The sequence below is a fragment of the Bombus pascuorum genome, chromosome 7, assembly GCF_905332965.1.
Source record: "Bombus pascuorum chromosome 7, iyBomPasc1.1, whole genome shotgun sequence".
Taxonomy (NCBI): Eukaryota; Metazoa; Arthropoda; class Insecta; order Hymenoptera; family Apidae; genus Bombus; species Bombus pascuorum.
In genome coordinates this window covers 7938278-7954078 of record NC_083494.1, presented here as the reverse complement: position 1 = coordinate 7954078, position 15801 = coordinate 7938278, and the positions used below count along the sequence as shown (strand labels likewise).

Genomic DNA, 15801 nt, shown 5'->3' with positions numbered 1-15801 from the left:
CTAAGTTTGCCAGAAAGAAACTACTAAGACACCTTCTATATCATACTGGTATTTCCACACGATTACTCAATTTTAAACAGATTTTTTTCAGATTGTAAATAACTCAAGGTGTAATTTCAAGTTTTAGTTTAGAAGCAAAGAATATCTGTTAAAGAATTCGGTTCGGACAGGTATAAATCTAAGCGATCACGATTCACGCCGGTGAAAAAGCATAAATTTTAAGAAAGAGATATCCAATTACCAAAACGATGCGTTTCATTGTGCGAAAAAACCGCCGCAACAAAATAACAGTCGGTGAAAGTAACGAGAAACGTCGATTTAACTGGTCCCGTCCCGATCCCGGTCAATTGAACCGTTTCTATTTTCGATGCATGGAACAGCTTGAAACGATCCGCTCGCTGTTCCCCGTAAATTGTCATCCGCGATTGTTCGTTCCTCCTACGTAAATCTATTACCCGCAACGCGGAGCCTTCGCGCCAGCCAGGTGCATCGTGATGTCTATCCCATAAAGTCCCATAAAATGAAACCAAGTTTGATCAACGTTATGGAACTCGATTTATCGTCCCTATACTCTGTTCGCTTGCAATTCCTATGTTCCACGGCGATAGAACTATCTACTAGTTGATTTTCCTCGTGATTGACGATGATACTATAACAATTTTAAGAATTTCTTAATTTTAGATTTAACAATCCTTATAAATCTAAAATAACAAAACTGATCGATGAAATTGATTTAAAAATTGCATTGAATTCTGAAGAAATTAGTTTGGTTTTTGAGACATTTCACGTGTGTCAATTTAACAGTTTATTTATCTATCCCACACTATTCCTAATAGTTTTTATTTCAAGCGTTGAAATCAGGACTTGTGTATCATCCTATACAATGTCCCCTCCGACATTTCTGTAAGAAACGACAACTATATTAAGACTCACCAGAAGACAGCTTAGACCTCTGTAACAGCCAAGTCTGTAACGCGAGACGTTCCCTGTGCCTGCAGAAGAACTCCGGCCTGATGCCATGCCTCTTGAGGAACTCGTCGCACTTTCTGAATGCGGCCAAAGCCTTGGCCGCCTCGACCTCGTCGATGTCCGCGAGAACATTCGGGCAGGAGCTTCGTCTCGATGACGAGGAACGCTCCTCGTAAGTCTCGTCGGGCAAGAGCATCCCCATTCCCGCGGGATAGGATCTCCAGGACCACCAGCACCGCTCGACGATCCCCTCGTCTTCCTTTCGACAGCTGTCGTCGGTGTTCACGCCGCTCTGGCAACTTCCAGCTCGCGGCACTCGTCCAAAGCACATATTAATCCCGGCCCTTTGCCTCAGAAAACCGTTTCTAATTGGCCAGGAAACGAGTCTCAAGTTGCTTCACGCAAAAGCTGCTTCTTTCTCTTTTATTCCCTTCGTCTTTCTTGGCCGCTTTTCTTGCGGTGTTTGCGGCCGAACAGTTAATTTTCCGCGGCGCGAGTGACAGCCTGCTTCGTCGATCTCACCCCTAGAGCAGAGGGGCGACACGGCCTTAATGAGATTTCATCTCGATTAATAGGATTTCATCTCGGAAGCCGTCGGTCGCCCGAAGCGCGACCTCCTTCACGCGTACCACTGTTGTTCCAGGCATATTGCTTGACAGATATTTTTTTCCACTTGGCAAGGAAGATGGCTTCAACGGCGCCTTCGTTCTCGATTTCTCCCAGGTCGCTAATTGAATCGAACACCCAGCGAATCGGTTTATTGGCTTCGAAAGCATCCACACCTTCGCTCTTGGATGATAGTCAAGCCTCAAAGATTTCCTCCAGGAGTTGTTCGACTCAGCGTGGTACGTGGCTCGAATTCGAACACATCCGTTTCGTAATCTCCGTGAAATCGATCGTCCACACACCGGTAGATCGGCATCGATCCGGATCACGTCGCAAGCGTTGATACTCGGCTTTCACCCGATTCGACATTTCGAGCTTCAGTTTTGCCCGCTCTGTTCCATGCTTTCGCTGTTGATCGCGTCCAGAACCGACTTTCCAACGGTGTTTCCACGGTACAGGGAGATCGCTTACGTTTCACACACTTCCGCGCCATCGTTCTTCCAGGCGAGACGACAGGTCTTCTGGGTGTCCTGGAAAAGGAAGGACGTCGCTTGTGAGCCACAGGTTTACCTCAGAATCTGATGTTTCTCTATTTCTATCGACCCTTTATCTTTCTCTTTTTAGTTATAAGGAATCGTCGTTTGTAATAACTAAACTGTGAGTGTTTATGAATTTTTGATATATACAAATTTGGCAATGCACAGAATGTACGTAATATGCAGAAATATATTAAATATTTAAAATATTCGTTAGAGTGTTTAGCAAGGCAAACGAATCTCTTTTATGTTTTAGTTTCTTTAGTTATCACCAATTTGAATTCTACGCGATTCAATTTAAAAAATGCTACAAATTTTGATTGAATGGCATTCCGACTCGAATACGCGCCTCTTTTTTCCCAGTTGCTGAAAGCTTTTTTTGTTTTCATCGGTGCAACGATAAAAAGTGTCGTTTCGGTTAATAATAGAACTTTGAATTCCCAACGTGGAAATTGATACATTTCCTCGTTTATGAGACACGAATAAAACAACGGTATGCTAAGAGTTATAGCGGATATTCATGGGATTATGGGAGACAGCAGTACGATTTAATAGCGCGACCATTTCCATTTTAGAGGGTTGGCCAACAATAAACATATTAACGGTCCCGTTACCACCGTTACAGTAACAATACACGTTTTCATTCAACCCCGACGCGTTGACGTATTTTCCAGCATTTGCTCAGTTTTTACACGCCGTGCAATATTCCTTTCACGTTCAATTTCGTCGCAACTGTTAAACCTTTTTTGTACATTTAAAAGGACGCTCATCGATAAAGCATTTTTTTTCTTGTTTTATGATCTTGTTTAGTTAACTCGGTGAATTCTGCCAACGATGATGTGCTTGCGAGAAAGGTAAGTTCGCCAAACTTGTTTCGTCGTTTCCAAGAAAGATTAGCCAACATCGCCATACAGAGAGAATGTAAGACGAACCTAGAACATTAATTAACGAAAACACGCCGTCGATTCGACTGAAAAAGTCTCGCGACAAGCCGATCGGTAGCGTTGACGGTCCTACAACACGCGAACACGCCGTAGCCCTTGGTTAATCCTGCTTAATCGTCAACACACATTATTGTCGTTTATGGAATCTTCTTCGATATCTTAAGAATCGTACACAATGACACGGATATGTCACCGAAAGTTCTACATTACCTTTTTACCGTATAGCGACGTTAAAGTAAATCGGTTTAAAATTAAACAAATTATTATTTTATTATTCCCAATAATATTTTCCAACGCAGAAATTAATTTTTAACCGTCCAGTTTCTAAATTTTTTACGTTCAACGAATTGAGCTACGTTTGTATCGCCCTGTATTAGGAAAGTAACGCAAAATATTCCATCTCTAATTTATTTATTAACCACCGACCTAGAAATTACAGGCTGATTTAGTGCCCTATCGTTTCGTACAAATCATTCCTTTTCTATTATTCAAAGATCATCGATAATGTCCAATTAGGCGTACTAAATGCCACTCTCGATTGCCTGATCGTCTCAATCGTCATGTAGGGAAATACCGTTACCTCGATGTTAATCCGGGAGCTGTGGTTCGTTATCGTGCGGAAAACATTCATCAGAAAGTCCCATAGGAGCCGTGATACGTTCGATCGCCGTGTGGACGTCGCTTTAAACCGCGATGCATAAACATCGCGATGAATAAGAGGGAAGGTACGGTGACTCGACACGTGCCACCCACGGTGAATTACAGTATTCGTGGATCCACTCGACGATCCGGGGACCACCGGTAGTTCAATACACGAATAAAGATTGAGATTGGAATCTCCGACACCAGGAAACCGTTCGTTTCATCGAATCGATGCCTTCCTTTGCCTATCTCCCACGAAATCTAACCGGCCAATCGACCGAATCGTCGTAGATCGTCCGAGAAGACCCAACCACCGATTTTTCATTTGGTAAATTACTTAACTACGTCTGAATTATTGTGTGCTATGAAACAGCAAAGAACTCGTACATAGAATTCGTGTATGCATAAATAAAAAGTGTGAAAAATATCATCATAATTCAATGAATTTCCTAGAACATGAAGGGACCAGCGGAAAATAGTACAAGCGTTTTGCTTTTTCCAAAACCAGGCAAATATAGAATGACACGTAAGACTCAGATTTACGTGGAAGAAATATGCTACATGTGTTTTTACTTACGTGTACGTGTATAGTACCGTGTTTTAATATTCGAAGACATAACTTTCAACTCCTCGTGTGAATTTGAATAATACATAGCAATTTGTACTTCCAAGGAAATTTAAGAAAAGATTAAGATTAGAAGAGATTAAAGAAGAAGAAAAATGATTTGATAAAACATTTAAGAAAAGATCGACGGATCTTATTTTTCCCTTTTAACAATGGTAATTGCAAAAATAACTTCGAACTGTTAACGATCAAGGCATATCTTCTGCTCGTGTTGTGCTCGCTGCTCTTCCGTTCGTACATCCGAGTCTCTGACCTCGCCTCTACTCTACGTCGAAAAGCAGAGCCCGGGGCGACAGCGCGGGAACCTCACGACCGCCTGATAAATTTACGTCCAATGAGTTTAAAGCGTATTAGTGCGAGATAAATTTCGTCCTTTGCCTTACAAGTCCCGCGGGCAACGAGAGCCAAGATCGACTAGCAGCTAGTTATACTTCCCTCGTGATCCATATTTTCTCTGCCTAGCGATTATTGCGAATCAAAAGGTTTCTCTCTGGCAGTAGTGCGCCGCGAAATTCTGAAAATTTTTCACGTGTCGACACGCCTCGAAAGATAAAACAGAGATAAAATTTCAAGACTATCAGAAAATTTTGGGAAAGATAAAAAAGAGATAAAATTTCAACGTCTATCAGAAAATTTTCGCAAATACCGCTCTTTGGTATAAAATCCGTGGCTACAAAAAGTATCTCTACATACAATGAAGTTTAATGTTTCAGCGGATTCTACATTTCGTTCTTACAGTATCAAATTCTGTAAGAAATGTAATATACTTGAATGTGATTAATTAACATCTATGTAATAAACGTAAAAATTGAAGATAAATGAAGGCCTCTTTGTTCTCTACTGTCATTTTTCTTTATCCTCAAAAGACAAATTATTCTGAAATTTAAGGAACTATCAGCTTTATACAAGTGCTTTGATACATTTAAAATAAATAGAAATATAGCGAACCTAATACCTGAAAAAGCCAATATTAGATCCAATATTGTAGTGAACAAAAGTCGAAGATAAAAACTACTCTCTATTATTGCAAAAATTTGCAAATACCAATATCCGGTCCTAATTTTAAACGGCAACTTTAGCGCTGAAGGCGAGGCAAGGTCTCGATTCTCGTAAATCGATACCGGCGCGGCAGTAAAGAGCGAACGAAAGCGCTGGCCACGCGAAAGTTAGTTTAACCGCTCGCCCCCTCTCCCGGAGATTTACCTTAGAACGTAAAGCGCTCGCGATAATTTTATTTCGTCGGCCGTGTAAGCCGTTCAGCGTGTGTCTGAGTGTGCGTGTAAACCGCGCGTGTATCGCGCCGGTCCGGGCATATAATATGCAACGCGGACACCATGCATCCTGCTCTGCACCCTCGTGTCTGCGAGTCGTGGGAGAGATAGATGCACACAGAGAAGAGAAGAAAACGAAGCGGCGGAGGGACGGGAGAAAATGAGCATGTAGAACAACGTGTAAAGCCCGAAAGCTACGGAAATTAAGGAGGGCGAAGGATATTTTCGAGTAGATCCTTCCGATAAAGAAGCAAGAAAGAAAAAGCCAACAACTTGTGTAAGAGTAACGGAATAATCTGACGTGTAGTCTGGCGAATGGTAAAAAACCGGAAGGTGAAAAGAAACGGGAGACAGAGGGAGGAGAATGGACATCGTCGTGGAAAGTGGCAGGAAAAACGAGCGATACGAGAGAGCATAAATAACTACCTGCGAGGACGAAACAACGAGAAGAACGGGACGATGTGGTTGGCGGAGGAGGAGAAGGGATTAAGATAGCGAAACAAAGGGAAACGAGAGAGAGGTATTCTCTCGTGATAAAAGATGGTTGAAGAGAAAAGGAAGAGAAAGCGAAACAGGCATCGTAGTGTTGGCGGAAGGGTGGGAACCATCCCGTGGATGGGGGAGAGTTAACAGCGTGTATTTAAGAACGTTCGCGTTACACTCCAGCTTTTAACCGGAGAGACCATTCGTATAGCGCGTTTAAGAAACGCGAACGCATACGTTCTGCGTACGAGCGAGGGCGAGCCTGTGATTAGGGCCCCGGTTGGCCCCTCGGGGCCTTATAACCGCCCACTACACCGGTGCTAAAGAAGAAAAGAAACAGGCGAACGAGAGATAGAGGCAACACGAGTTTCAGACATCTTCGCGGGACCGCGTGGGAACGTATCGGCTCGTCTATCATCTTAACCTCCCTCGCGTTGCGTTTTCTCCCTCTGGGAGTATAGGAATGTAGCCAACCCCACGTCCCTACTGCCTACCAAGTACACAGGGTGATTATAAAGTACTTATCGCACGTGTAGATCGTGTTACCAGGGCTATTCGATAGGATTTACCCGATTACGTTCCTCTTTCGACCAGACGCTCATGTTCATCCTCATCGTCGACCTCTTATCCAACCGGATCGAATGGAATTGTAATTTTAACCCTCCATCCGAAAATGGATTTTTCCGCGCCATACGCGCGCAAATCCCAAATGCGTGTTGGATGTCGAGCACAATCACGTACTTCCGGATTACATAATATTGGAGGGCGTATAAATTACCCTATCACGTGGATATTCAACATCGTTCATAAATATTAGAACAATCGAAGTAAATTAAAAAAGGGGATTACCAATGAGAATTTTGAATTCATGGAAAGTAAGGATATAAAATACATAATAAAAGTTTGCGGAGAAACTATCCGCGAGAATTACGGAATAATAAATTAGTAATTGCTAGATGGTTCTATAGATGTTTCAAACTAAATCTTGTTGAGGAAAATTAGAACGATAATTTTTAGATCTCTCCGAAACTTTGGTTAAAATTTAAGTTTGATTATAATATTCATGAACCATGTAACAGTAGATACAATGAGAAAAGTAGTAATACGAAGACAGAGATTAATTAAAACTTCAATTAAATACATAATTGATGAGATTAAGATCCCTGTACTAAACACAGTATGATTTCTTTATAGGATAAAGTTTCAAATGAAATAATAATTCTCGACAATTGTACTAAATCCCTATTAATCATTCTGATTTATCTAATTTTTTCATAACACGCTAATATTTATAAACGGGGATTATACATTATACATTTTCATCATTTACATTATTTATCGTTAGCCTGGATTGAATCCAACACGGAAACAAATGAATTTTCTGCAACCGATTAGTTTCTTGATATATTTACGGTGTAATTTATTTTTTACTTTTAAACGTTAGCGAATCGATGCCGGACACCGTGGAATTTTCGAAGGTAGCCGAATGTAACGCGCGAAACTCATCAATCAATTTTCCCGCGGCGACCATCGGCCCCTCGTAAATTATACAGAATCGCTGATGCACCTTAATCAGCTCGATAACGCGTCGAACGAGCAGAAATCAATTTCACCGGTCTACTTTTAGCGTCACCGGTTCTGTTCGCGAGCCCCTGATGGCCAGAGCAATTTTACTTGCGTTCACTCGCGGGCACGCATTAAAAACTTCCACTTAGTGAACTCGTTACGCGAACCAGCCACGGCCTGGCAATTTCGTAACGGTGATACCGAAAGAAGGGAAAGTCCTAGATGGAATAAAACGTTATCTCGCCCCGGCTGCCGTTTTCCCACGCTTATAAACCTATTAAATTAAAACGATACCCAAATTCATTGAACAATCTGACGTGGTACATATTTCAATCATCGAACATTTTTATTTCTAATTTTAGCGAGTTTTCAGAGATTCGGAAGATTTTACAGATTTCCGAAGATTCGATGCATTTTCAAAGATTCCGTCGATGGTTCCAGCGATATTTGAAAGGCTAATGTTTCCGATATTTGAAAAGATGCTTGAACTCACACAGCTGTTGGTCGAAACGAGGCAAAACGCAGGTCTTAGCCCGTACACGCGCAACGTGAGAGGCCACGGAACAAAATGTAGCTGTGTACGTATATAATCAAGCGAAACAAGAGAAAAAAGAGGAAGTTTGGAAGAGGGAGGAAAGGATCGGTGCGTGAGGCGGGCAGCAAAGTGCCGGGTCGTGTGTTGTACACACTCGGCGTCGATGATGACGTGCTGATGTTACGCTGCTATTACTTAGCATCCCCCAGGCGGTCAGCGGCAGTGTAGGTCACGGAAAGGTTTTCGAAACGCCTCGACTGGAACCAGAGAAACAGAGCTTAATACCGTGAGAAACGCACTTTGGAATCGTACATGAGAAATACACGAAGGGAATAGTCCTGTGAACTCTGAATTATTTCCATTTCGGATTTTAACAAGTCTCGTGCGTAACACGTTTTACACGATATACGTGATACTTGTTTATTCTTATGCTATATTGTACTGTAGAAAATTCTACTGAATTATTTACGAAGCTTTGTCTATATAGATGAAGAAAAACGTCACGTACAAATATGCGTTATGTAGTATTCAACGTGTTCATAAATCACTCTAGTCAACTATTATCTCGAAACCAAAAATAACGTCGAAAATAAAGATATAGTAAAGAAATGACGAAATGTGTGAATGGAAATTAGGCTGAAGGTCTCGATAAAAAACATGTTAAACTTACTCTATCTCGCGAAAGAAATTTTTAAAGATTGTACAATGCATTTTTTTGAGTATTCTGCGTTAGATGTTTCAAAGGATCGAATTTCTCGAAATTTCGATTCCATTAAATGTCCGGTTGTAAGAAGAAGCGGCGATATCAAACGAATTCTCATTCGGTTCCTGATGCTCGTAGCCTTAGGATCGGCCCAGTTCCCAACGAAAGAATCTCACGGACGTGGGTGGAGTGGGCGGCTCGATTAGTCGAGCCAATAGTCCGTGGGATTAAAAGCTTACAGGCGACGAGCAATTTGTATTCCGTTCGCGGGGTCATCGCCGCGACGCGGCTGCCCTTCGAAGAATCTTGGCGCCGCCGTCTGGCGCACACACCAGCCCAAGGACACCCGTTAGATCGCGAACGTGCATCTCTTCCGCGGCCACGGGACCTCTGGAGCTGCCTTGCCGGAACAGGGATTCAACGGATGGCAAAAAAGCTTAATTAAAATTCCAGTCTTGCTAAGTCTGCTCGCGGAAAACGTCGACGAGGCCAAAGAGGGAAAAACGCGTAAAAGAGAGGGAGAAAAGCTCGGTGGCTAGCCCTGCTGTAACAGCGACGTGCGGTGACGTCTCGAGAAAACGCGGAAATAAATAAGCCGCGGCGCACTTGGAATATTTCAAAGGCCACCCTGTTCCCGACGTGCTCGCCAGGCGAGCTTTATTCGGCGAGAACGCAGCGTCTCGTTCGAGAGCTTTTTACCCCGTGCCACCCCCACATCCACCAACCCTTAGCACTAGCCCTCTTTCATTAAGTACGCGCGATTCAAACGTGCGTAAACGAGGCTACGCTCTCAAGCCAAGCGGAGACGTTCTTTAATTTTCGATGTCGAACGGTGTCGGCACCGCCAGCTTCTCGCTTTGTCCTTCTACTCGCTTGAACGACACGAGCACGAGCTCTTAGAAAAGTCTTTGCGTTAATAAACGCGTGTATTCGTCGCGCGAAATGCATTCACTGTTTTGTTCTACCCGTTTCGTTCTATGCCAAGAGAAACGCGTAATTCCGTGTAATGAATGGAGATGGAAGATGTTCAGTCTGGAGACGAGGAAAGATAATTCTATGGAATCGTGCGCGACGTAATTTGTGAAACGGAGAATCAAGAAGTGGAAATCCTTGATGATTCTAGAATGCTTCGTGGAAAAGGAAGAAGGAAAAGATTGGGTGAAACGTTCGTTTTCTGAAATCGTACACGATGTAAGAGGAGTTAATGGACGAAAAGTACCGTAGAATAATATTTCCTAGGATTCTAGAATCCTTCGTAGAAAGGAAACAGTGGAAAGAATGGAGGAGAAGTTAATGGTCCAACGACATAAGTTAGCTCGATGATTGTCAGACAACGGGCAACGGGCCGTGAGATGAGCCTCGTACGAGGACTCTGTGCAGGATGTTCGTATAAGATGACACGTCGATTGAGATTTCGTCTATGGTCCGGATGAACGGCCATCCTCCGCAACAGGTGTCACCGTGGCCAGCGGACCGTTAAAAAATAGAAAACCGCTGACCAGACAGGCGACTTTCCATCGATGCCTGAAAAATCCCTGAAGCCCAATCGGCCAGAAAATATTTTAAGCCACGGAATCGCGCGTCCCTCGATAGAACCGCAGTCGAGATCGATAGCACTGTCCACGGAAATGAATACCGGACGGATCAAGGTTGGATCCAGCGAAAAATCGCGCAACGAGCCACGTTCCCGCGATCATATTTTACGTAGAGAACGCAAACGCGCTCCGGCTGACCAACATCTGGAAGATTTAAAACACGTGCGTAAATTTTCGACGGAACTACGAATCCTAGATCTAATTTTTGCGAAAGATCCAAACACGAACCTCGCACAGCTTCGTTACGCGAAAATTACTGCCCGCGGTTTGGCATCGGTCTGTTCCTAGCTCTGCTACTATTATTATTCGGACTTTTAGTCAGATTTCATATATCAAACGTAAATTTGAGAAATGGACTCGGAGAAAAAATGAACACCAACCGTAGAAGGAGAGATCATCAAGCTCCCTCTTCCATTTTTGGATCGGAGACTCGATGCGAACCCGTGTCGCGTGAGAGAAGAGGTCCAATCCGTCTCTTACGACCACGCATCCCGTCTTCACTCGGAGGAACCAAGTCGAAGAAAACGACGAACCATCGCCATCCAACATTGGACTCGATGCACGCAGACAGCAGAGTCTCCACGAGTCCACGAAGCGCGAATAATTATTATCGGACGGTCGGTAAATTTCGTAGGTCGGCTACCCGCCGCGAAAACCTGAACCAAAGCCAATATGGCTGCCCTGGCCTGGCGAATTTTTCGATATATCTCCCGTGTGGCATGCTTTGTGCCTCTCGCAACCGTGACCTCTCGACCCGCGTTCACTCGGTACACGATGTACCATATAATTAGAGGGTCAGACCAGTGGTGAGGTCCCTCCCTCCAAACTCGACGCTCCCACATCGACGCTGAAAACATCACCAGCTCGCGAAACAGCCTTGGCCTTACACTGGAAACCGAGCAAGAGAGGGAAAAGAAGATGGAACGAGACAGGTAACGCACGAAAGATCGGCGGCCGGAGATCTTTTATCGTTAATTTATCCATCGAAGATTTCACTTAATTCTTTAATGAGCGAGTACCAGGACGCGCGCGCCCGCGTGTGCACGCACGCATCCCACGAGAAAAAGAAAATATCGGAGGAGGCATTATTGTTCCGGCGTACGGTCTTGTAGCAAGTATTATAACCGTGCGCTTTAATTCGTCGGAGGCTAATTTCACCTCAGCAACGCGATAATAAATTACGATCAAGTCCCGGAGAACTGGCGGATGGGTTCCAACGATAACCAACGCGTTCGCGAATTTAACTCCGCGACTCTCCTGCATCTGACGTTTATGACGAACGTTCTGTCAGTGGCTTCACCGTGGCAAAGTCGAGGGGGATGTTTATAAATAATTCAAGAGTTTAGACACGCGAGTAGAAGGGATTAATCAAAGCGGCGATAAAGATTCTCCTGTTCGTCGTCTGTATTCGTTATCTGAACTAGGATCTACAAGCTGCTACATCCACCGAAAATCGGATATTTTTTACGAAACTACGAAATTCCCTTGAAAAATCAGTGAGACTTGTAAAAATCTCTTCTTTCCAAACGCTAATAGCCTCTATCAAATAGTACAACCGAAGATCATGTCCTAACACGGTAACGATAAGTATCAATTTCTGTGAACTGATCGAATCCCAAATTTAATCGAAGCCACGTTCCTTCTCTCAGACTTTCTAGTTTCTTATCGTCGAGGCGATCTCGACGAGCGGTCACCTATGATTCAACACCAAATTTTTCAAACCTGTGACCGCTGACCTGTGCCCAGTGACAACCGTAAAAAGTCGAGACACGTATACAGAGGGACACACGCGACGACGTCGTGTGGCGCGATTCTAGACTAATTAAATCTCGATGTTTCACGGTGTCAGCCAGTCGCACTGGACGATCACGATCTGTCGACCGATAAGCCACGAGCAGAAGGGATTAAGGAAACGCGCTTGACTCGGTGTCCCCTTCGAGGAAACAGCTTCGATAACTAGAAGGCCCGCCAACTGACATACTGATCCTGTCCATCGTACCTGCTCGACGTTAAATTAAAGAACGATGGATTCAAAGCGTATCGAATCTCAGTAAACAAAAATAAACCAGTAGGTATAATTTCTAATTTTTCGTATTGAAAATAAGTACAAAATTTGAAATTCTCCTGATTCAATTGATCGAATATTGCTGGTTAGCGAAGAACAATTCAGAGAATCTATGTATCGCGCGTAGATTTGTATTTAACGAATAAAAATCTACATACATTTCTATATTACAATGCAGCGATTCAAGCCCTAGAAATTGTGAACTATTCAAGTACCAGACGAAACCTAAATTCCAAAGCTTTCTATTTATTCCGCGTGAATAGGAAATTCAGTTTAGCTTCTATCATTCCATTAGTATTCAATTTAGCTTCCACGTTCCTACACTGCGATCGCTGAAATCAAGTCCGAAAATCTCGAACCCTTAGAAATCGCGAACTATTCAAAAATCTACGAAAACTGAATTCCAAAGCCCCGGTACCCGCAAAACCGTAGTTTACCCTGGATATTGAAATCGAGAATCATTCACTTGGAGAATCGAGGACGATCAAGGATCGAGAGAACAAGCAGCCTGTGCTACCGCCTTTGCAAACGCGCGGCCTTAAAACGACGATGCCACGATAACGATACGTATGGGCTCCGGCTAGCTTAAACGTCTACCTATCCCGCTCTCAGGCCGAGAGGATACGTGTACGAGCGCATCCTGGTACACGGAACGATGGCTAGCAGCCGCTAGCACCGACTCGGAGAAAAAGGATAGAAGGAAATGAAGGAGAAAGAGAAGACGCGGCCACGGTGCCTATTTACCAGCCCCATATTTACACGCGTACACCAACAGAGAAGCCCGTACGTACTCACGGCCCTCTCTTTACCGGCTAATCTCTCATCTTAGATCGCGTCCGGCTGGCGCACGAACCTTAGACTCTCGCTCGCAATTATCGCAACGCCGATATTCGGCTTCAAAGGGTATCGGGGAAAGGACGAGCACGGAGAATGTCGAAGATCCTCTTTCTATGGAATGAGAAACGTCCTAAGCGCCCAACTACACGCTGCACTGAAAGAGATTCAAGCCGATCGTACCCACGACGTACGTAGCAATTGAACATCCAAGACGAAAGGCTGAATCGGTGATTGAGAATTCCGAATGAGAATACAACGTGTTATTCCGTTTTAGGTCGTTAGAAGTCCCGAAAGGATTATAGGCTTTAATCATCGAGCGATCGTTAAGTTTGGTCGATTAAGGCATCTCTTGGCTGTCACCCATCGAAGATAGGAGACGTCTCGTTTTTCGACCGGACACCGATGCTCGACATCTTAATGGAGTTTCACAAGTTTTTCTTGTACGAAAGACGCACGCTACACGAAGGTGGAAGAGAGGCAGAAGAGGCGATACTTCTCGGCGGCTGTGTAGTAAAAAATAACGAGGACGGGGAAGCCGGAGCCCGGAGAAAAGGGCAGAGAGAATTATCGGTGTAATTTGTACCGCTTCCTCCGCGAGAGGCCGAACCGTAAAGTAACTTCGACCGTTTGGAACGTGACGTATCGCGGCGGGAAGTTTCAAGGAGCGCGGGAACCGTTGATAAACTTGTGTTTGGATGATCGTCGAACAAATGGGAAACGGGTGGCATTGGAGAACGGTAGAGATCCCGGGCTGGCAAGAGGCGCCGCTTAAAGTCAAGAACGTGCAACCGACTATCCAGCAACCGACGTCGCTTATTTATCTCCACGGTGGATCTGTGACGAGGGTTGCTTCGAAACAGCTCTTTTCCCCAAAATTAATCGAGCTAGCGTGTTTCTCTTCTATTTCAACTTCTATAAAGAAATAGTTAAAACGTTCTTCGTTCGATCCATGTGAAAGTCAATCCTCGGAAACCGACATTTCGAAATCCTAATGATTCTTAATTGTCGATTATTCTCTTCTCTTTCTCGACTGATACCGATGACACGAATTCCGTCATGCGACGTTCATGCTGCATCATTCGCTTCGAAAGAGCGATGTACCTTAACCAACGTATCAAGAACAGACTCGCCTAAAAGAGTCGAGAAATTATCGCATGTATATCCATCCAATTACGTCTAATTGCCCTAGAATAACGTCTAACCATGTTCACCAATAGCAGGGTTAACGAGTCGCGCGTAAATTTCAATTCTGACCCCGTCTTCAGCCACATTTTACCATCCTCGATTCCCCTCGGAAGTACAGTAAGCCATGGCTTTAAAACCGACAACCCCTACGGTGGGTCGTGTGATGCATGCACACACGCGTGCATGCACAGTGCACGTGCACCATCGTCGTCGCGCTCGTAACCCCCCTTCCTTCACTAACCCCTCCCCGTGTTACGTACTCGCTAATCTACCATCTTAGATCCTTAACTGCATTTGCATTCGAAACACGACGATGTAACGCCGACAATTACGAGACACCAGAATTACCGCGCCGCAATTGTAGTAATTATCACCGCCGTGTGCCCCCCAGCGCCGTGAGATCGAGGGGGTGGGCCGGCAATGATTTGTCCGTTTTCGGCAACCGGACATTTGCATGCCGACCCGTTTCCTTCGCCGTTCGTTGGCCTCGTAAGCTTTTCACTCCCACGCTGATAAAACCTCGTGGAATGTGATACCGATTCATTTCCAAGAGATTAAACAAGATGTGTAGCACGCGAGGAGAAGACGACAAGTCTACTTATACTTAATTTTTTGATTGAAAGTCGATCTCATTCGAACACGAACGTATGAAAGACTTTACTTATCACGTTTTCTTTCTGTAGACTTTCATTGGATTATAACCGCCTCTTATACGAAGGCTATAGTTAGAATTAGATTACAGGTGTTTACCGTTTTTACCTGCATACGTGGCAATTGTAAATATGCAAAAATGTACAAAGTCTCAAAATCGAAATACATTTTGCGTTTTATTCGGAGGACAAGATATAGTTGAATTAAAGTTTCACCGCTTTATCAATGTCGGAAACAATGCGAATTTAGGGCGAGCCAACGTAGGAAGGGGAGCACCGAATTCCGGCAGTTGCGAATCGAACGAGTCAGACGTCGATACGCGTAGGCTGCGAATGTAAATTAACATATTTCGCGTGTTTCACATTTCGAGCCATTCACACTACATTTTTTATTTGTCTTTCTTCCCGATTACCGCGTTGATGTTATTTTGAAGTTACCCATGGTAATTCGTCAAAGATGTTTTATATCATTCTTTGTTTCTTTAATTTTTGTTATTATTTTTTATTTTATTTATTATAGTATTTATTATTATTTATCCGTATTAGAATACAACATATTAGATATAGAATTTATGTATTGTAGTATTTA

The 15801-nt window shown here is 43.8% G+C and overlaps 1 protein-coding gene across 1 annotated transcript in view; it reads right to left on the bottom strand.

Moving 5' to 3' along the window:
* LOC132908498 (unconventional myosin-IXb) overlaps window positions 1-15801 on the bottom strand; it is a 92692-nt gene that overhangs the window by 59792 nt on the left and 17099 nt on the right. Inside the window, exon 3 of the mRNA XM_060962525.1 lies at window positions 934-2105. Coding sequence (XP_060818508.1) covers window positions 934-1300 — 367 coding nt within the window. The 5' untranslated portion in view covers window positions 1301-2105. The remainder of the gene's footprint in view (window positions 1-933; window positions 2106-15801) is intronic.